This window comes from Poecilia reticulata, chromosome 20 (assembly GCF_904066995.2).
Source record: "Poecilia reticulata chromosome 20, P_reticulata-male-v2, whole genome shotgun sequence".
Lineage (NCBI taxonomy): Eukaryota > Metazoa > Chordata > Actinopteri > Cyprinodontiformes > Poeciliidae > Poecilia > Poecilia reticulata.
In genome coordinates, this window is record NC_088849.1 from 25,647,894 (window position 1) to 25,669,936 (window position 22,043).

General features: G+C 39.8%; 2 protein-coding genes across 11 annotated transcripts in view; both read left to right on the top strand.

The window, feature by feature from the left end:
- The first annotated feature begins 3,248 nt into the window (after nucleotides 1–3,248).
- Nucleotides 3,249–22,043, top strand: part of LOC103457032 (NACHT, LRR and PYD domains-containing protein 12-like) — a 57,367-nt gene continuing 38,572 nt past the window's right edge. For 3 of the 10 annotated variants that reach the window (XM_081601848.1, XM_081601847.1, XM_081601846.1), the window contains exons 1-9: nucleotides 3,249–3,340; nucleotides 4,867–5,007; nucleotides 6,498–6,733; nucleotides 9,591–11,367; nucleotides 14,214–14,396; nucleotides 15,875–16,045; nucleotides 17,390–17,560; nucleotides 19,450–19,620; nucleotides 21,511–21,660. In XM_081601848.1, coding sequence (XP_081457974.1) covers nucleotides 4,886–5,007; nucleotides 6,498–6,733; nucleotides 9,591–11,367; nucleotides 14,214–14,396; nucleotides 15,875–16,045; nucleotides 17,390–17,560; nucleotides 19,450–19,620; nucleotides 21,511–21,660 — 2,981 coding nt within the window. In that variant the 5' untranslated portion in view covers nucleotides 3,249–3,340; nucleotides 4,867–4,885. The other 7 variants (XM_081601849.1, XM_081601850.1, XM_081601851.1 and 4 more) reach the window with 7 other exon arrangements.
- Nucleotides 3,262–22,043, top strand: part of LOC103457031 (NACHT, LRR and PYD domains-containing protein 12-like) — an 84,569-nt gene continuing 65,787 nt past the window's right edge. The window contains exon 1 of the mRNA XM_081601844.1: nucleotides 3,262–3,340. The gene's annotated coding sequence lies outside the window, so the exon portion shown is untranslated. The remainder of the gene's footprint in view (nucleotides 3,341–22,043) is intronic.

A 22,043-nucleotide genomic window follows, 5' to 3' on the forward strand; every position in this document is an offset into this window, starting at 1 on the left:
TCTGGGAGTGAGACCCCTTCTGTGTGGGCGACCTTCCCTCTCTTTGTAACCATCCGACCACACTTCTCTAGTCCGAATGACATCCCAATGTCAGTGCTGTAGATCCTGGTGGTGTGGATCAGTGAGTCGATGTCTCGCTCGCTCTTGGCGTACAGCTTGATGTCATCCATGTAGAGGAGGTGACTGATCGTGGCCCCATTCTTGAGTCGGTATCCGTAGCCAGTCTTGTTGATGATTTGGCTGAGAGGGTTCAGGCCTATGCAGAACAGCAGTGGGGACAGAGCATCTCCTTGGTATATGCCACATTTGATGGACACTTGTGCAAGTGGTTTGCAGTTGGCTTCAAGGGTGGTTTTCCACAGCCCCATCGAGTTTGCAATGAAGGCTCTTAGAGTCCTATTGATGTTGTACATCTCTAAGCATTCAATGATCCAAGTGTGTGGCATTGAGTCATAGGCTTTCTTGTAATCAATCCAAGCGGTACACAGGTTGGTGTGTCGGGTTTTGCAGTCTCGGGCGACTGTGTGGTCTACAAGGAGTTGGTGTTTGGCTCCTCTGCTATTTATGCCTATGCCCTTCTGTGCCTTGCTCATGTATTTATCCATGTGCCCGCTTATCTTAGCCGCTATGATGCCTGACATGAGCTTCCATGTTGTAGAGAGACAGGTTATTGGCCGATAGTTGGATGGGACTGAACCCTTCGAGGGATCCTTCTGTATCAGGATTGTGCGCCCTTCAGTTAACCATTCAGGGTGAGTCCCATTTTGTAGCAGCTGGTTCAGTTGAGCTGCCAGTCGCTCATGGAGGGCAGTGAGTTTCTTAAGCCAGTAGGCATGGATCATGTCAGGTCCTGGTGCTGTCCAGTTTTTCATACCCGAGACTCTGTCTTGGACATCTGCCACAGTGATGGTTACCGGGGCTTGTTCCGGGAGGTTGCTGTGGTCCTCTCGTAGAGAGGTTAGCCACTGTGCATTGCTGTTGTGGGATGCCTCCCTTTCCCATATGCCTTTCCAGTATTGTTCAGTCTCCAGATCCAAGAGAGAGCCGGTTAATCCTCCTGGCTTCATTCTCTCTCGTGTACCTCTTTAGGCGGCTGGCCAAGGCTTGGAGCCTTTGTTTGGCAGTTTCGAGTGCTTCAGGTATGGGCATCTGGCTGTACTTCTTGGGTCTTTTCATCTTTTCATTGCACCCCTTTGGAGCTCTGACAGTTGACTCACTTCCGTCCGTGTGATCTTGATCTTAGCCTCTAACCGTCTTTTCCATGGTGGGTATTGGGTCTCATGGTTGCTCTTATAACCAAGCAAGGATCACTGATGCTGAGTTATATCAGCTCATTGGTTTCTGTTATGGTGTTGGTAGGGATCGTTCTCAATGCTGCATTCACATCTTCAATGAGACTTTCTGATGGTACTTCACTGAGCCGTTGTAATTGGCATCGGGGTCGTCTGGTGTTCATTCGGGCCATGATTCTCTCTCTCAGGTCAGTTGATTCATTACTGGGGCTACATACCCAGTCTCTGGGTGGGGAGTTGTAGTTGACTCCCTTCTGACCTGGCATCCTGGCTCCTTCCCGTAGCACTTGTGTCGTACCTCGTCAATCTCAAGTTGTGACAGCAGTTGCCGTTTGCGGATGTTGGAACACTGAGCTACTAGTTGTTTGGCAGTTAGTGTTGACTGGGGATGTTGAACTAATCTGACTAGGATTACTTGAGTAGTAGCATTCCAACAGATCCATGTTTTCACCTCTCGCCCATTTCCGTCTTGTTCCAGTAGCCCACTTTTCATCAGGGTGCTCTGGTTCCCCAGCACCTGACGCAGACCTTGTTTGACCGGGCGACGTCTGAGCCGGCATGTCGTGCTTATTTGTGTCTCTCATGGTATGAGGTAGGCTATATAGCTCCAAGGGTCTTGCCTAAGGACCCACACTGACAGCTCAATGTCACCGTTGTAACTCTTTGCCCCAGCCCCCAGCCTGGCCTCGAACCCGGGTCTCCCGGGTGGAAGACTGGTGACTTACCTATTGAGCTATACAGTCAGCTATATATATATATATATATATATATATATATATATATATATATATATATATATATATATATATATATATATATATATATATATATATATATATATATATATATTATATATATATATATATATATATATATATATAGGAAGTATACTAAAAATATGCTTGTACCAATTTTGACATTATAACTTCAAACACACTTAAATATAATTGTACCAATGAAACAATATGCTTTAAAATATATTTTGCTTATATTTTAAAATATACTTATATGCCCAAAATAGAATTTTTTTAAATGTACTTAATGATTACTTCAAAAGTAAACTACTAAATTTACTGAAATTTTAGTATGTTTTAAATTACATCCAACTGTATACTTTATGCAAATAAAGTAGGCCTTAATAATCTTTTACTAATTTTGTCAAAATAGCAAAGAATCTTAAAAAAATAACAATCCTTATAAAACAAAATTTCTCACTGCTCTTTGTGTGTTTGTTGTAATTGATTATTCTGTGTCCTGGTACCTGATGTGTTTGCAGTACTGATGTGTGTATGAAGCATTAATGTACAAAGTGGCAAAGCAGAATAATACAATACATTAAGTACCTAAAAAGTTACTTCATTATCAATTATAATAAACCAAAAGTGTACTTGTAACGTACTGTGATCACACTACTAATATATAAAATATGTAATGCCAATATATTGAAAATACATTACAGATATATTTCAAATGTAATTCAATCACAAAAATAGTACAATCAAAATATACTAATCAAGCACGTTTATATTACATAAAATGCAATACTAAGTTTAACTTTAGTTGTTCAAAAAGTATGTGAAACTACACTTAGTACACTTTAAATTGTGCTTTAATACAATTTACATATTTAGTATATTTATTTTTCACCAGGGAAGTTGAAACAATAAAGATTAAAATCATGAAAATGCTCCCCACTGAGGCCTGTTGGGATATTATGATCTCGATGTTGAGGGAGACGTTTGTTCTGCCCGTAGAGGCTCATGGGAACTGTAGTTTAACTGTTCTGACTACAGAACCTTTTAAAACAGAAATACTGACGGTTTTTAAACTTTCGCTTTGTTTTCTTTAGGCCTATAAAATCTATCTGAACCGTTAACAGTAAATAATTATTCACACGAATCAAACTTTGATTTTAGACGCTTCCGGTTAGTCATGAAAACTCACAAGTCACGTGACTTTGAAATAGAAACTGAAACTAAGTTTGTTCTCCTGCTCAGACTCCATTTTGAGACGGAGGACGGGAATATCTTGTCGTCTTGTTAATAGAGGTAAATATTGCAGCTCCATGTTCCTCCGTGTCTCTTTCGGGTCTCTGGAGCTTTTTCTACTTTTCCTATCGGATAAAAGTGACGCCCACAGCGGCTTGTCGGGGCTCCACGGCTCTATCGGCCGTTTCTCATCGGGTTCGTTAGCAGTTGGGTTTCATTTTACTGAATTTAAGGGCGGATCAAGAAAGTGTTTAGATTCACACAAAATAAAATTATTCGAAAGGAAGAAACGTTGCTGACTATATATTACTGTAACATAAGGCTATGACTCATTTATATGTCAAGAGAGAAATATTTACCAAAGTGCGCACAACGTAGTTATTAGTTAACCTAATTAATGATTAACTGACAGTAGCACTAGCAAATAAAGGTGATCTGTTTGTGTGCAATAATTAACTTTTAAAGTATAAACTAAATAAAACGAGGAATTAGTGAATCTTTTAAACAGCAGAAGATATTGAAGCTGTAAAATACGAGTGTTATACAAAATGATTTTTTATATAGAAATAACAAGAATAAACTCGTAGAAATAATAACATTAACAGAAAATAGATGTAATATGACTTTACGTGTTTATTCTTGTGATTTTATAAAATTATGACATAATATTATTCTCATAATTATAAATAATTATGAGACTGATTTATCATCATTACAAATATGATATAATTATGATAATCATTATTACTCTAATTTGTTTTCCTTTATTTCCTTAGTGTGTCCATAATGCTACATCCTGTTAAACTGCTTTACCTGATTATTTAAATCCTAAAATGTGACACATCTCTCCTTCCTCTGCAGTCTGGGGTTCATCAGAAACTGATGTTTCTCTGATCTGTGGAGTCAAACCAGATTTAAACTCAACAGATTTCCCTCTCTTCCTCCTCTCTTAGTCGTTTCTTTTCCAGTCGGACTTCTTGTTTCTCCTGGCAGCAGTGAGAAACTCTTTGTCTCTCTAAGCGCTGCTGGAAACCTGAACAGATCTGCTGGAAGCTGAGAGTGATCAGATCCTCCTCATGATCTCCATGGATCACCTGATCCTGAATCTCTCTGATTGTTGGTCCGTCTGGAAAATATTCCTTCCACATATTCCTGCCTCTCTGACTGAACCGACTCTCAGCAGGAGGACTGGCAGCCCGTCTAAAGGAGGTCTGGACCCCAAAGGTTTCAGAACCGCTGCTTTAACTGAGCCCATCTGTTCAGGACCAACACATCACCACTTCATAGGAAATGTTCACTCCTTCATTCACTACATCTGACCTCACTCTGGATGTTTCTGCAGACCTGGAACATGATTCCAGTTCAGGTTTCAGGTTTTAAATGTTGTTAATAAAGTCAGAAGTTCTCCAGAAGGTTCTGGATCAGCCAGCAGACATCAGAAGGTCATGAAGAAGTGAAGGAGAGAACAATTCAAACCCAGATGGTTCCTGCTGGATCAGGTTCCTCTGATCCTCTGAACACATGATGGGATCAACTTTCTGCTGACTGGATCACTGGGAACTGACTGGTTCTGGTTTCTCTTTCAGACTCACTGCAATCCAGAAGATGGAAGATTTGGACCTAAAGCAGGACAGAGCAGAACCTGCAGGATCCGTCTGTCCCTCTATGAGGAGTGACTGGTCCAGAGAAAGACCTCCAGACTTCAGTACTGAACCAGAACCATCAGAGTAAGAAACCAGTTTCTAACTGATTCTTGTGACTCCACACAGATTTATTTAATATTAACTTGTTTTTCTTCAGCAAATAAATAAAAAGACACTTAATTTTTCTGCCAACTTAAAGCTGAGTAGACATGAGGAATGTCAGCCAATCAGAGGAGTTTTAATGAGGCTTCAGTGAGTCAGAGATGGATGGAAATGATCCATGGAAACAGAAACAACCAGAACTTTAGAGAGCAACAATTCAGAGATAAACCCACTGAGAGAGGGAAACGTCTTTACTGGGACCAGTTTATATACTGGGAACACTGGGACCAGTATATATACTGGGAACACTGGGCCCAGTATATATACTGGGAACCCTGGGACCGGTCTATACACTGGGAATGCTGGGACTGGTCTATACACTGGGAATGCTGGGACCGGTCCATACACTGGGATTTTAACTTTTTGTGGAGTGACCTTATGTGCCCTGAAAGCACATTTTAATTAAAATATATAATTATTATGATAAATACTTATCCCGCTACAAACAAGGACGTTGGCATGGTTACTGCTTCACGTGGTGGCAGACTTCTGGGTATTTATATTAATTTACATTAATATGTATTTATGGAGGCGACAGGCCGACCAGCCTCTGAGTGGGAAAGTGGACGTTTATTCTAAATAGTAGAATCATGTTTATAAGTTTACATTTACAGAATAAAGATGTTTTATGTCCATAAGGCTCATTCACAAAGCGGCTCGACTGAAGGATGGCTGCAGATGGACCGGTACCGGTACCGCTCGGCTCCTTCTTTAAGTTGTGCTCAGAGCTCCAGGATGATCCGTCTCAACAGATCAACGTATTTAATGTCTTTGGTGACAAATAAACCCAGAAACGGGCAAAACGAGCAGAACCAGATGGAAACCAGAACCAAGTGCATTAAAGGAACCAGACCGTCTAAATAAAACAGGAACTGGACTCAATACAGATGAACTGTAACTAAACTACAACTATAAACTATTAATCAGGACAATAAAACTGCAAAGTGAAAACAGAACCAAAGTCCAAAGAATCATCATGAAGTCAGATTTAGCAAAAAATAAAACAAATTTAAATAACTTGTTGTTGCTCTGCTAACATGTCCAAATAATGCTCTGTCACAGTTCAAGGCTCTTTATAAAGTTCTTAGATTAATGCAAACTGGACCTGAATCCAGTTTACTGGATCTCCACCATTAAATAATGATCCATGTTTCTACACTGGAATCCAGATCAGAATCAGATTTTGGTCTCTGAGCCTCTGATGGAAACAGTTTTCTACTCAGACAGAATAAAGATTTCAGACGGACAAATACAACCAGAGAAAGATCCATCATAACACCAGATATAGTGAAACACTTCAAACCAGAGATCATCAATGTTCTGAGGTTCTGTTCTGACTCAGCTTCTGGTACCAGGACGGCTCCAGCCTGTTGTTAGTGAACTATTTCAGTGATGAAGAAATGTCTTCACAGAGGGAGGAAGAGGAGCAGCGTTGGTGAGGAGGAGCAGCCGTCCTGCTGTGCTTTGTGTCAGGAGGTTCTGGTGGATCCGGTCTCTACCAGCTGTGGACACTGGTTCTGCAGACAGTGCATCAGGTCCTACTGGGACCAGTCTGCTCCATCTGGACCCTCTTCCTGCCCCCAGTGTGGGAAAAGACCCAGAACAGCAGCTGGACTGCTGACAGCCAATCAGAGAAGCTGTGCTCCAGGTGAGACTGAACACGTCCAATCAGAGCTTCTTCTACCGTCTGTTGGACCAATTTAACATCTTCAGTTGGGATTTGGACATTTAAGGTTTTATAAATCTTCCTGTCGACTAAATCTGTGTTTTTCCAGCTGGTCTAAATAGTTTTACTTTAAAGTGACTCTGTTCTCAACTCTTTGTGCTAATTGCATTAAAACTGAACATTTTCTTAAATCTGATGGTCATTTTGATGTATGAACTAGGCAGCCTAGTTCTGCACTAGTGACATGCTAGGCGGCTAACCACCCGTCCCTTAAAATACGAAATTGTCCCTCATTTGGCTGTTAAATGTTGCGTCCCGTATTGAACCGATACGGGATGCGATTTGTTCCGTATTTCTATAAATGTCTGATAGACACACCAATCACACACATCAACACTAATTGTAACAATAATGACCAAAATAAAACACAGGATATATTAAGGTCAGCTAAATTGTCGTGGTGGGAGCTAAAGGACCCCAGAACGCTACGGACCGATGCTGCCGTCACAGTTGCCTAGAGACGGACACTATGCAGCTGCAGTGAGCCGCTATCAACCAGCTTCGTTTTAAAACCGGGGTGTACAAAGTTGGTCCTGTAGGCCAGGTGTTACAGGTGTTATACCAAGAAACGCAGGCCTGCAGAGAATTACATGCCCTGTAGCGGGAGCGCGCATCGCTCTAAACTCTCGCATATTAATGAGAAAACGGACTGAAATATGACCCTGTCTATTGTCCTGTTGATATGAAACTCATACCAGCAGTTCATAGAGCTACTCTGATTACGTAGAAAAGTGAAATCCCTCTTCACTCTTTATTTGGCTGAGTTAGCAGGGGATTAATTTTTTGGCACAGCAAATTATGAGCTGCCGATATTTGTATGCCCTGTTTTTATTTGATCTTATGAATTCATTATGTCACTATAAGGGTAAATACAGCAATAAGTGGTTCCACCATCATGTCAAGAACAGATTGATGAATGTGAACTACTTAAAGAGTTAGATTTGAGTAAAGTGGTAGTAGACAGTAAATATGTAAATATTTCCTACTTTAAAAGGTTTGTTCAGGTTTTCTGTTTATTTATTAAGAAATGTTGACATATTTTATTAATTCAGTGTTCAGTGGACCTTTAATGTATTAATGTCAGACACAGAGCTGCAGCCCAGGTGCGGTTCTAGATGGGGGCCAAAGGGGTGCAGAAGAAATTATGCTAAATAAATGTCTTTTGTTAATATTCAGAGGTGGATTTTTTTTTAATCTTCTCAATTTTACTTTAACAATGAATTAAAAATAATAGTGCTGCACTTTTAGCTGCTGTATAGGATCATAGTTTCCATTTACTAGATCAGGATCTGCAACCTGAATCTCTGGAGACACAAGTGGCTCTTTGGCTTATTTATTATATCAAATGATGAAATATTGCTCTGTTTTTCCGTTTCATTCTTTTTTAAGTGTCCCCGTGAAATAACACTGGCTATCCTTACTCTTGTGGTAAATTTCGTTTAGAACCAGCCTCCAAGCCTAACTATTTATTTGTATAAGTATTTTAGTAATACTCTTTACAACACCAGAGTTTTCACATAACTTTTATACTTTAGGCTGTCTGAGGACACATTGTGGTTATTAAATCAGATGTAAACTGTTACTCAGTAACAGTTTACCAAATACTTTTTACACTTGCTTAATTAGACATGTTTAAGGTATACTACTTTGATTGGAGTACAATTTTGGAGTACTCTAAGTATGAACGATTGCTCTATGGATCACTTTTTTAAAAAGAGCTATCACTATCACTGCAGCGGCCCCATGACAGTAGGATGACGCGCCACGGGGAGCGACCCTTATTTTACTTTCTGAAAGGTGGCAACCTTAACCTGTTATGATGTGTAAAAGTCAGTCCCAGGATTCGCCTCTTTATTCAACTCTGACTAGATGAATAGTACAGAATCAGTAACTCCAAAAGGAAACAACAACAGTGATCACACAGCGCTCAAAAAAACTTGTTTCTCTTCTGAGTTCAACACCTGCCTGCTACCTGTTGTCCCTGACTCAGATTGTTGAGCCTACAGCGCCACCTAGTGACCAAAGAGGGAATATATCACATATTTGGCTCCTACAGTGCATGGAGACAAGAAGGTGGAAAAAGCAACCTGCTGCTTTTACAGAAAGAGGGAAGGAAAGTCTGAAATAGAAACCTTTATTTAATCTGATAATATGGCACAGATTAGAGTTTATATATTTCCATGTAATTTATGTAATAATTATAACAATTTGTTGTTTACCTCTAAGGGACCAAATCAAATCCATGTCATTTTCAAACTATAATGTTTCTTTAAAAACATCCGATCCAGAGATCTGATAGCGACAAAACTTTTTAAATGTTCATCAAATAAACAAACATGTTTCTTTGGCAGATAAAATGTTTTTCTCTAGATTTCCCTCATTTTGGCTAGAAAAGGAGAAAACATTATTCTTTTTCTCTGTATCTGCAGCTGCTGTTTGTGGGAGAAGCTCAGATAGAAACAGTAAAATGAGGACATGGTGACATGATGAGGAAGAGTTCATGTTCATTAAAGCATTTGATGAACATGTTTCTGTAAGATTTTTTTCTGATCTGCTTTGTGAATCAGATCCTGACAGAACAAATTCTGGTCACAAAACAAAGTCAGAAATATTCTGTCTGACAACAGAACAACATTCTGTTTCAGAGAATGGATCCGATCATTTATCTTCAGGTCATGTGACGTCAGAGACCGTATAAAACTTTCTAATCTGATCCAAATGGTTTTGTTCCAACTTAAACACAGTCACATTTTTAATTCAGTTGTTTCTTCTGTTTCAGCAGATGTTGGTCTGCAGGAGGTTTTAGAGGAACATAAGATCAGTCTGAGGAGGAGATGTGAATGTGTGACTGAAGGAAGTGATGTAACAGGAAGTAGAACCCTCCTCAATAGGATATACACTGATCTCTACATCACAGAGGGATGGAGTGAAGAGGTTAATACCCAACATGAGGTGAAGCAGCTGGAGAGAGCTTCCAAGATCCAGAACCTCCATGACTCTCCAATCAGGTGCCATGACATTTTTAAATCCTTCCCTGGCCAACATGGAGCCATCAGAGTGGTTCTGACCAACGGCGTCGCTGGTGTTGGAAAAACCTTCTCAGTGCAGAAGTTCACTCTGGACTGGGCTGAGGGCTTGGAGAACCAGGATGTCAGTGTGGTGGTTCTGCTGTCGTTCAGGGAGCTGAACCTGATCAGAGATCAGCAGCACAGTCTTCTCTCGCTGCTCCATGTTTTCCATCCAACACTCCAGAAGCTCCCAGCAGAGCAGCTGACTGGCTGCAAACTGCTCTTCATCTTTGATGGCCTGGATGAAAGCAGACTTTCACTGGACTTCAACAGCAGGCAGCTGGTTTCTGACGTCACACAGAAATCATCAGTCAACGTTCTGCTGACAAACCTGATCAAGGGGAACCTGCTTCCCTTGGCTCTCATCTGGATAACTACCAGACCTGCAGCGGCCAATCAGATCCCTCCTTCATGTGTTTCCAGGGTAACAGAAGTACGAGGCTTCACCGACGCCCAGAAGGAGGAGTACTTCAGGAGGAGGTTCAGTGATGAAGAGCTGTCCAGCAGAATCATCTCCCACATCCAGACCTCCAGGAGCCTCCTTATCATGTGTGGAATCCCAGTCTTCTGCTGGATCACTGCCATGGTTCTGGAGAACATGTTGACCTCAGAGCAGAGAGGAGAACTGCCCAAGACCATGACTGACATGTACTCACACTTCTTGCTGGTCCAGACAAAGAGGAAGAAGAACAAGTACCATGGAGGACATGAGACAAGTCCACAGGAGCTGATGGAGGCTGACAGGGAAGTTCTTCTGAACCTGGGGAGGCTGGCGTTTGAACATCTGGAGAAAGGAAACATCATGTTCTACCAAGAAGATCTGGAGCAGTGTGGTCTGGATGTCACAGAGGCCTCAGTGTACTCAGGAGTTTGTACAGAGATCTTCAAAAGAGAGAGTGTGATCTTCCAGAAACCATTTTATTGCTTTGTTCATCTGAGCATCCAGGAGTTTCTGGCTGCAGTTTACATGTTCCACTGTTTCACCAGCAGGAATACAGAAGTGGTGGAGAAGTTCCTGGGAGAAAATTACAGTGAAACATCTCTGGAGGATTTCATGAAGAGAGTTATGTCTAAATCCCTCAGCAGTATAAATGGCCACCTGGACCTGTTTGTTCGTTTCCTTCATGGCCTCACTCTGGAGTCCAACCAGAGTCTGTTAGGAGGCCTGCTGGGTCAGACAGAGATCAGTCCAGAAACCATCCACAGAATCATCAACAATCTGAAGAAGATGAACTCTGATGGAATCTCTCCTGACAGAAGCATCAACATCTTCCACTGTCTGGTGGAGATGAACGACCTCTCAGTTTTTCAGGAGATCCAGCAGCTCCTGAAATCAGGGAATAAACTATCAGAGATCCAGTGTTCAACTTTGGCCTTCATGCTGCAGATGTCAGAGGTTCTGGATGAGTTGGAGCTGGAGAAGTACAACACATCAGAATGGGGTCGACTGAGACTGGTTCCAGCTGTGAAGAACTGCAAAAAGGCTCGGTGAGTCCAGACCAGTGATGGCATAGATACTTTGAAAAAGTAATTTTAATCAGATTACTGATTACTCCTTGAAAAAGTAACTTATTTAGATTACTGATCACCTGATTTGGAAAGTAACTAAGTTACATTAAAAGTAAATTTTTTAGTTACTTTCAAGAGCTGCTAACAACGCTCCACCACCTGTGAGAATTACATTTAGCTTTGACAAAACTTAATTGCAAGTTATTTTATAATAGTAACATCAACAATGTGTCTACATTAATAAGGTTGAACTGAAGAGCAGATTGTTTAATGGTTACAACAACATAAAAAACTGTATAATCTTTGTGTTTTCCTCTATTGTCTGGAAACTCTAAATATGATTTTAGTTCATTCATGGTTGTTTTCACATTTATTTCTGTTCATATTAGTCTCGATGTTTGTAGTTTTCTGGAGTGCAACATGAAGCTCGACGTCAGTCACAGCAAATATTTTAACTTGACATTAACAAAGACACAGCAGGACGGATCATCTGGGAAAGGATGGACAGGGAGAGTCTGACTAAAACTAACTGGATGTCAGACAAATTCTGGGGTTTACTGTGTCTTTGCTTATTTCCAAACCCAAATGAAGAACTTCATGTTCAGAAACAAACCCAAAAAAACGCGACTCAATAAATTTGCAAGCAACTTTAGAAAAAACAAGCCCAAAGTCCCTTATAATAATCGAACTTGGTGACAGAAACTCAATAGTTCCTGATTTTCCAAAAACAAAATGTGCATCTCCCTCCATTGTTTACGTTTGTGTCGCTGCTGATACTGTCGCATAGAAACGGCGGTCGCTCCCCAAGACACGTAGAAGTAACTTTAGTCTGTTTACTGGATTTGAAAAAGCAACATTACTGAAAAAACTGGTCCAGATGTCTTCATTGTATTCATTCACACAATTAATCAATGAATGCTGTGTGAATGCAGCATTCAATGATTCATTGTTACTCTGTTTCTTTTTCGTAGCTCAAATTGCTTCTGGTCGTTTTTGGTCTTTACTTCCTTCATTCTTTGAACGATTTCAATCATCTAAACATTCACCTGCTCCAGGACAGCATTGCCGCAGTTTTTAATGTTTAGAGGTTTTTAAACATATTCCACTTTTTATCAGTCTCCATGTACTGAATTCTATAAAACTGTTTTTCTGAAAGATCCAATTAATCAGAGACACATTTTTAACTTTCACTCATTGAGCCGCTTCCCCATAATTCACATCTTTGGATCTTTGGATCTTTTCTTTTAAATCTCTGTTTAGGTTTGATGGAAACTTGGACCATTAAAATAAACTCCTGCATCAAAGTTGTTGCCCTTTAATCTAGTTAGAAACTTTGTGAACTGACTTTTCTTCTGCCCACTAGGTTCCTCTGAGTTTATAAATGAGAGGCACATGAATGGATTGTTCTGTAACCTCTGTCTGCTGCCAGTCTTGGTCAGGATTCTCTTGCAAAACAGATTTTCAATATCAGTGGGATTTTCCTGGTGAAATGAAGGTTAAATAAATAAATTAGTGATTGTTGTCTGCTGTCATAAAAAGTAATTTCTGGAGGAGTCCTGGTTTCTGTCGGATCCTCCCAAAGGTCTGAGAATCTGCTTCCAGAGCTGGAGCCATTTTCCTCATCAACTCTTCATCTGCAGCCTTTATGAATCTGTTAATGTCCATAAAGACCTGGAGAGACATGAGCGTCAACACTCTAGAGCAGCTGACCAAACTGTTGGAGACCAGGATCGACTTTTTCTCTCACCAGCCGGCTGAGATCTACAACTCACCCACAGAAACTGTAAATTAAACTCTATACATATACATCAGTTATTGCAGACATATGGAAGTGATAGAAACCTGATGCAGTTTCTTCCTCAGTGAGATTCTGACACTGGGAGGAGGTTACTGGTTTCTCAGTCAGAAGCTGGTTGTAAACCTGAGGCCAGCAGGTATCAATCAGTTATGGCAGATCAGAACTTTGACCTCAATATGAGAAGTTACAGACTGATAGGAGGAACCGAAGAGTTGAGTTAAAATCTTGTGAAGTTGGGATATTTTTCCTCCAACAGGATCCAGAAGAATCAAACCAGATGTTGGACTAGATTTTATTTCAATGTCATTTGTGAATGTTAGAGCCTCATTTTCAACAGAGGAACTATTATATTAGGCAATTAATGTAATTAAATATAATTATCACAGTAGGAGCCATTGTGTTTAACACTTAGTGATATATATTTGTCGCATTTGATGTTGTGAATGACTAATACTCACAAATGAACAAGGTAATTAGTCCAATTCTGTCGTTTATTGATCGTTCAGAAACTACAGCAGCTGTAATGAGCCACAGACAAACTAGAGAAGCTGAATTTGTCTAGAAAATGGATGAATAGAAACTATTTTCTGATCATCACCATCCGCTCCACCATGTTGGGTCTGTTAGGATATCAGCTCCACTGGTTTCATCCGTCCTTCATCTTCCAATGAAAATCCTGTTTAAAGTCATGTGATGAAGAGCTTCTGATCCAGATTGTTGCTGCAGCAGTCAGAGCTCAGCATGAAGAAACAGGGAGGTTTGCTAACAGGCAGCCAAGATGGCCGCCGCTAAAACCTTCAGTTGTTCTGAGAACATGAAGCCTGAACTATTTGAACCTGTTGCTCAGCTTCTCTATTAAATGGACCTTTGAACACAACCAGAACCAGGATGTTAATTATGAAATGATCAAACTCAGTAAATTGATGTGAAGACCAGATGTTCATCAGATGATATCAATGTTATCATATGTGTTTATATAGATTATCTGGTTTAATCAGAACTGACTTTATTTCTTCTCTAATCACAGACTTGGTGGCTGTAAACTCAGAAAGGCTGAATGTGAAGTTGTGGCTTCTGCTCTGAAGTCCAACCAACATCTGACTGAACTGGAAATCAATCAGATCCACATAGATGGAACCAGAACACACTCTGTACTGAATCATGTGTTTGAGATCCTGCAGAGTTCAGTCAGTAAAGTGAAGAGTCTGAGGTTTGTTTTCTCTATTTATCCTAAAAAATATTTCATTGATACTTTAATATTTATTTATCTTCACATTTATTCTGTTTTCTTTAAAAACAATCTGCTCTCAAAATGTCAGAATATAATTTATAAAATTTTTTGCTTTGTAAATGAATTATTTTCTTTTTCAGACTTTGAGAATATTGATCTTTATTTTTCACTTTAAAATGTTTTGGTCTGATGAACAAAAATAAGTTAAAGTCAAATGATGATAATTAATGATGGAGATGTTTCAGTTTGTTCTGAAATGATTCAGATGATCAGATTGATTTATTTCTCTTTTCTTCTTCACATTAATAATGAAAAGTTCCTCCAGAGTAAAACCAGAACCAGACCAGTTATGTTTTATAACCAGAAACTATAACATGAATAAAAACTGGCAGCAGCAGCCGGTTCCTCCAGCTCAGCTTTGTCCTGAAGCTGTGGTTCTGTTGGACCGGGTCAGAGAAGAACCGTCTCTTCAGTCTGTCAGTCGGTTGGAGCCTCAGAGACGCTTCATCAGGTCACTGATCAGAAACTTTAGAGCTGATTCAGAGTTAATCCATCGTGTTTCTGATGATCAATAATGATCAGATGTGATCAGTGGTAAAGGAGGCCTGTGTCTCACTGCAGCAAACATCTGGTCCTCGTCTCCAGCTGTCCTCTGTCTCTGCTGTCCATCCTCTGCTGGGATGTCACCAGATAGATGGACCACAACGTCTGCTTGTTGGTGATTGGCTCAGCTGTTGTCATGGCAACATGCAGGTAGCCAGAAGGCAGCATAGCAGCTTCTAGACCAGGACTCTTCAAATCCAGGCCTCCAGGTTTGGTGTCCTGCAGCCTTTAGATGTTTCTGCTTCAACACCTGAATGAAGTGATGAATTGTCGTTCAGGACGCAGTCAGGTTCTCCAGAGTCCTGCTGAACTTTGACCTCATGATGGGACTGAGGGGTTTGAAGGTTGCAGGACGCCGGCCATCGAGGCCTTGAGGTGAAGATCCTTGGTCTGGACCGAACCAGAATAAGTTCTCCAAGTATTTACTGTCCCCATAGTTCAGTAAATACTTTGACTTTAGAACAAAGAACTGAGAACCTGATCACCAGCAGAGCAGCGCCACCTGGTGGATCAACAGAGTCATAGGTTTCTACCAGATACCTGATATAAAACAACCTTCACTTTGATTCTGATATGAAACTATTTTAATATTTAAAGTCAATTTTTATTCCCGACCAGAACCACTGAAGGCCCGACTGAAATATTCTAACAACACGTCATAATAACATGTTCTGGTTCTGCTGGTTTGGACTCTATAAACCAGTTTTACTGGATCAGATATTAAACATCAGTTCATCATGTTTCTTTTACATTCAGTGAAATTAATTTTCTACATTTTTATTATTTATTTGTTCATATTTCAGTTTTAACCTGCATCCTGTTGCTTCAGCTCACATCTTTTATTCTTTATTCAGATTGAGGAGCTGCAGGTTGTCAGAGATCAGCTGTTCTTCTCTGGCCTCAGCTCTGAAGTCCAACCAACATCTGACTGAACTGGACCTGAGCTACAACGACCTGAAAGATTCTGGAGTGAAGGAGCTCTGTGGTTTACTACAGGATCCTGAATGCAGAATACAACGATTAGAGTAAGAAACCATGTTTTATTGTGGATCTGATGTTTGTGATGTGAAAGTTGTGTTGCCACTAAACTGCAGACAGATGCTGATATTCTACTGATCCACTCTGAGGATCTTCATGGTAAAGTCTGCTTTCTTCTTCTATGGTTTGGTCCAGTTAAAGTTTCTGTGTTTTATAAAAGCACCAGCAGTTCCTCCTCCCACCATCACATCCAACCAATCACAGCCTTCATTTCACAGACACCAACCACACCTGCAGAGAGAAGGTCAAAGGTCAGATTGGAGACTAAAGGCTGATAAAACTCTGATATTAGGATCATTAAATGTCTTAATATCTACAAACAATCAGATCTAAAATCTGATCAAATGTCTTTATGTCCAAGACAGACTGAGGCTGAATTCACTAAATAATGATGTTCATCCACATCTCTGACATTCTGATTATAAATGATCAATAAACCATCATTGATAAAATCACAAACTTTATTACCGTATTTTCTGCACTATAAGGCGCACCTCAAAACCTTCAAATTCCTCAAAAGCCGACAGTACGCCTTAAAATCCGGTGAGCCTTACATATGGACCAGTATTGAGCCACAACAGGTCTAAGAACTACGGTAAGCAGCCGCCGACTTCATTTTCGCCCGTAGAAGAAGCGTGTGGTGCATGCTGGGATAGTTGTCAGAACGCTGTTTTGTTAATAAAGTTTGACTAACCTATCTACTTACCGACCGTCTATAATCAGGTCATCTGCAGGTCATTTAGCACCAAGTTCTCCACCAACTTGCTGTGCGCGAACGGAGAAGGGTGACCATCGTCCGGCCACGCCCCGGCCCAGGAAGGCTCTCCTCGCCGACCGGAGTTGGGCTGTTTTGTTGACATTCACTTTAGTGCAGCTCCATCTAGTGGATGCATAACGTAACTCCAGCCTCTCCTGTACCGTCTATTCTATGCGCCTTATATATGAAAAAAGGTTTAAAATAGGCCATTGAAGGTGCGCCTTATAGTGCGGAAAATACGGTAAGTTGTAAAGATGAACAGATGTAGAAACATCAGGAATCAGTTTGACATTTAAAATGAATCTGAACTGAAATATTAGAGCTGAAATTCCCGACCAGAACCACTGAAGGCCCGACTGAAATATTCTAACAACACGTCATAATAACATGTTCTGGTTCTGCTGGTTTGGACTCTATAAACCAGTTTTACTGGATCAGATATTAAACATCAGTTCATCATGTTTCTTTTACATTCAGTCAAATTAATTTTCTACATTTTTATTATTAATTTGTTCATATTTCAGTTTTAACCTGCATCCTGTTGCTTCAGCTCACATCTTTTATTCTTATTCAGATTGAGGAGCTGCAGGTTGTCAGAGATCAGCTGTTCTTCTCTGGCCTCAGCTCTGAAGTCCAACCAACATCTGACTGAACTGAACCTGGGAGGAAACGACCTGAAAGATTCTGGAGTGAAGGAGCTCTGTGGTTTACTGCAGGATCCTGAATGCAGAATACAAACATTAGAGTAAGAAACCATGTTTTATTCTGGATCTGATGTTTGTGGTGTGAAAGTTGTGTTGCCACTAAACTGCAGACAGATGCTGATATTCTACTGATCCACTCTGAGGATCTTCATGGTAAAGTCTGCTTTCTTCTTCTATGGTTTGGTCCAGTTAAAGTTTCTGTGTTTTATAAAAGTGTAAGGTAGTTTAAGCATGAGGGTCAGAGGTGAGCAGAAAATCAGTACCAGCCACCGGTTTCAGTTTCTTCAAATCACTTTTTTTATTCAGTCTTTCACTGACTTCTCTTCCTCGAGCATCCAAAAGCTCACTGCTTTTATATACAATTGGCACCACACCTGTGCTTGATTTGACAGAGAATCACCAAAACTGCAAATCAATTTACAATCTCCTACAAAATGAAGTTATCTGCAAAATAAATTACATAATACAAGATAACTCAAAATGTTACTTTAAAGGAAAACAAACAAAGCAATACATAAAGGAAAAACCCTCTAATTGGTAGAACCCAGCAAGGTAATCACTGACATCATCCAGCCATTTAATCAGGAAGTACTGAGCCGGCCCCTCCCATACTCCTGCAAATCTACAAGGACAAATGATGGTGAGTAAAAAGAAAAATAAATACACCTTGAAACAAATTCAATCCATAATCCAGAAATAATAACTTTAACCTAAACATAGATAGATCCTGCAACATAATGCTAACACAAACAAACCTGGGATGGTAAGTGAAGCAAAATTGCAATGTTTAAATTAATCATTTTAACCAAATATAAAATATGAGAAAGAATAAGGGACAAGTGGTGAACATAAACTGAACCACTTTGTCACAAAAAGCACCAGCAGTTCCTCCTCCCACCATCACATCCAACCAATCACAGCGTTCATTTCACAGACACCAACCACACCTGCAGAGAGAAGGTCAAAGGTCAGATTGGAGACTAAAGGCTGATAAAACTCTGATATTAGGATCATTAAATGTCTTAATATCTACAAACAATCAGATATAAAATCTGATAAAATGTCTTTATGTCCAAGACAGACTGAGGCTGAATTCACTAAATAATGATGTTCATCCACATCTCTGACCTTCTGATCATAAATGATCAATAAACCATCATTGATAAAACCACAAACTTTATTAACCTGTAAAGATGAACAGATGTAGAAACATCAGGAATCAGTTTGACATTTAAAATGAATCTGAACTGAAATATTAGAGCTCAGTCCAACAGAAACAGTTACATTTTAATACAGCAGCATCAATTTAAGTCAATTATCTGAAATAATCTGTAAATATTTTCCAATCTGTGAATAAATGTGAGGTAAACAAAGTATTCCCTCCTTTCCTTGGTTGTTTCTAATCTCCAGTGTTTGAGGTGAAGCAGCAGGAATCCTGTGAGTTTGTGACAGATGTAGCAGGAAGTTGTGACGTTGACAGAAGGAGCTGGATGGACGACGGAGGGACAGCTGATAGCAGAGCAGCTTTATTTCTAGACAACTTTAAACAGGACCAAAGGAGACATGAAGCAGCATCACATGATCCAATAATCAACCAATAAACCATCAATAGGAGATAAACATCAATACAACAATTCATTAACAGCTCTAATGTCTCACTTTGGTTCTTAAAGTCCATTTTAAATCCCGACCAGAACCACTGAAGGCCCGACTGAAATATTCTACCAACACGTCATAATAACATGTTCTGGTTCTGCTGGTTTGGACTCTATAAACCAGTTTTACTGGATCAGATATTAAACATCAGTTCATCATGTTTCTTTTACATTCAGTCAAATTAATTTTCTACATTTTTATCATTAATTTGTTCATATTTCAGTTTTAACCTGCATCCTGTTGCTTCAGCTCACATCTTTTATTCTTTATTCAGATTGTGGAGCTGCAGTTTGTCAGAGATCAGCTGTTCTTCTCTGGCCTCAGCTCTGAAGTCCAACCAACATCTGACTGAACTGGACCTGAGTGACAACGACCTGAAAGATTCTGGAGTGAAGGAGCTCTGTGGTTTACTACAGGATCCTGAATGCAGAATACAAACATTAAGGTAAGAAACCATGTTTTATTGTGGATCTGATGTTTGTGATGTGAAAGTTGTGTTGCCACTAAACTGCAGACAGATGCTGATATTCTACTGATCCACTCTGAGGATCTTCATGGTAAAGTCTGCTTTCTTCTTCTATGGTTTGGTCCAGTTAAAGTTTCTGTGTTTTATAAAAGTGTAAGGTAGTTTAAGCATGAGGGTCAGAGGTGAGCAGAAAATCAGTACCAGCCACCGGTTTCAGTTTCTTCAAATCACTTTTTTTATTCAGTCTTTCACTGACTTCTCTTCCTCGAGCATCCAAAAGCTCACTGCTTTTATATACAATTGGCACCACACCTGTGCTTGATTTGACAGAGAATCACCAAAACTGCAAATCAATTTACAATCTCCTACAAAATGAAGTTATCTGCAAAATAAAGTACATAATACAAGATAACTCAAAATGTTACTTTAAAGGAAAACAAACAAAGCAATACATAAAGGAAAAACCCTCTAATTGGTAGAACCCAGCAAGGTAATCACTGACATCATCCAGCCATTTAATCAGGAAGTACTGAGCCGGCCCCTCCCATACTCCTGCAAATCTACAAGGACAAATGATGGTGAGTAAAAAGAAAAATAAATACACCTTGAAACAAATTCAATCCATAATCCAGAAATAATAACTTTAACCTAAACATAGATAGATCCTGCAACATAATGCTAACACAAACAAACCTGGGATGGTAAGTGAAGCAAAATTGCAATGTTTAAATTAATCATTTTAACCAAATATAAAATATGAGAAAGAATAAGGGACAAGTGGTGAACATAAACTGAACCACTTTGTCACAAAAAGCACCAGCAGTTCCTCCTCCCACCATCACATCCAACCAATCACAGCGTTCATTTCACAGACACCAACCACACCTGCAGAGAGAAGGTCAAAGGTCAGATTGGAGACTAAAGGCTGATAAAACTCTGATATTAGGATCATTAAATGTCTTAATATCTACAAACAATCAGATATAAAATCTGATAAAATGTCTTTATGTCCAAGACAGACTGAGGCTGAATTCACTAAATAATGATGTTCATCCACATCTCTGACCTTCTGATCATAAATGATCAATAAACCATCATTGATAAAACCACAAACTTTATTAGCCTGTAAAGATGAACAGATGTAGAAACATCAGGAATCAGTTTGACATTTAAAATGAATCTGAACTGAAATATTAGAGCTCAGTCCAACAGAAACAGTTACATTTTAATACAGCAGCATCAATTTAAGTCAATTATCTGAAAATAATATGTAAATATTTTCCAAGCTGTGAATAAATGTGAGGTAAACAAAGTATTCCCTCCTTTCCTTGGTTGTTTCTAATCTCCAGTGTTTGAGGTGAAGCAGCAGGAATCCTGTGAGTTTGTGACAGATGTAGCAGGAAGTTGTGACGTTGACAGAAGGAGCTGGATGGACGACGGAGGGACAGCTGATAGCAGAGCAGCTTTATTTCTAGACAACTTTAAACAGGACCAAAGAAGACATGAAGCAGCATCACATGATCCAATAATCAACCAATAAACCATCAATAGGAGATAAACATCAATACAACAATTCATTAACAGCTCTAATGTCTCACTTTGGTTCTTAAAGTCCATTTTAATTCCCGACCAGAACCACTGAAGGCCCGACTGAAATATTCTAACAACACGTCATAATAACATGTTCTGGTTCTGCTGGTTTGGACTCTATAAACCAGTTTTACTGGATCAGATATTAAACATCAGTTCATCATGTTTCTTTTACATTCAGTCAAATTAATTTTCTACATTTTTATTATTAATTTGTTCATATTTCAGTTTTAACCTGCATCCTGTTGCTTCAGCTCACATCTTTTATTCTTTATTCAGATTGAGGAGCTGCAGGTTGTCAGAGATCAGCTGTTCTTCTCTGGCCTCAGCTCTGAAGTCCAACCAACATCTGACTCAACTGGACCTGAGAAACAACGACCTGGAATATTCAGACGTTCAGCAGCTGAAACGTTTTGTAAAGGATGTTCAGTAAGTAAATGTTATCAGTGAGTCCAGCTGCTGTCAGCATGTTGAACTAAACCAGTTCCCATCAAAGCTCCAGTGTTCCCAGTAAAGCTGCAGCTTCTCAGTGGGAGGAGAATGGTTCAGGCTTCCTGATTGGACACAGAGACAGCAATCAGCCAATCAGAGCAGCAGCAGCTTGCTGTGTTCCTGTGTTTGTGTTGGTGTGAAGATGAGTGTTGTTGCTGTGTCCATGTCTCCAGGACGTCCAGCTGGACTCCAGCGTCCAGCCGTCCAGCATGTCTAGAGACAGTGGTCCTCATTCATCAAACTGTGGCAGCAGCAGATCTGATCTCAGATCTGCTTGTTCTCTCAGTTCAACAGGAAACAAGTGATCAGGTTGATGTTGG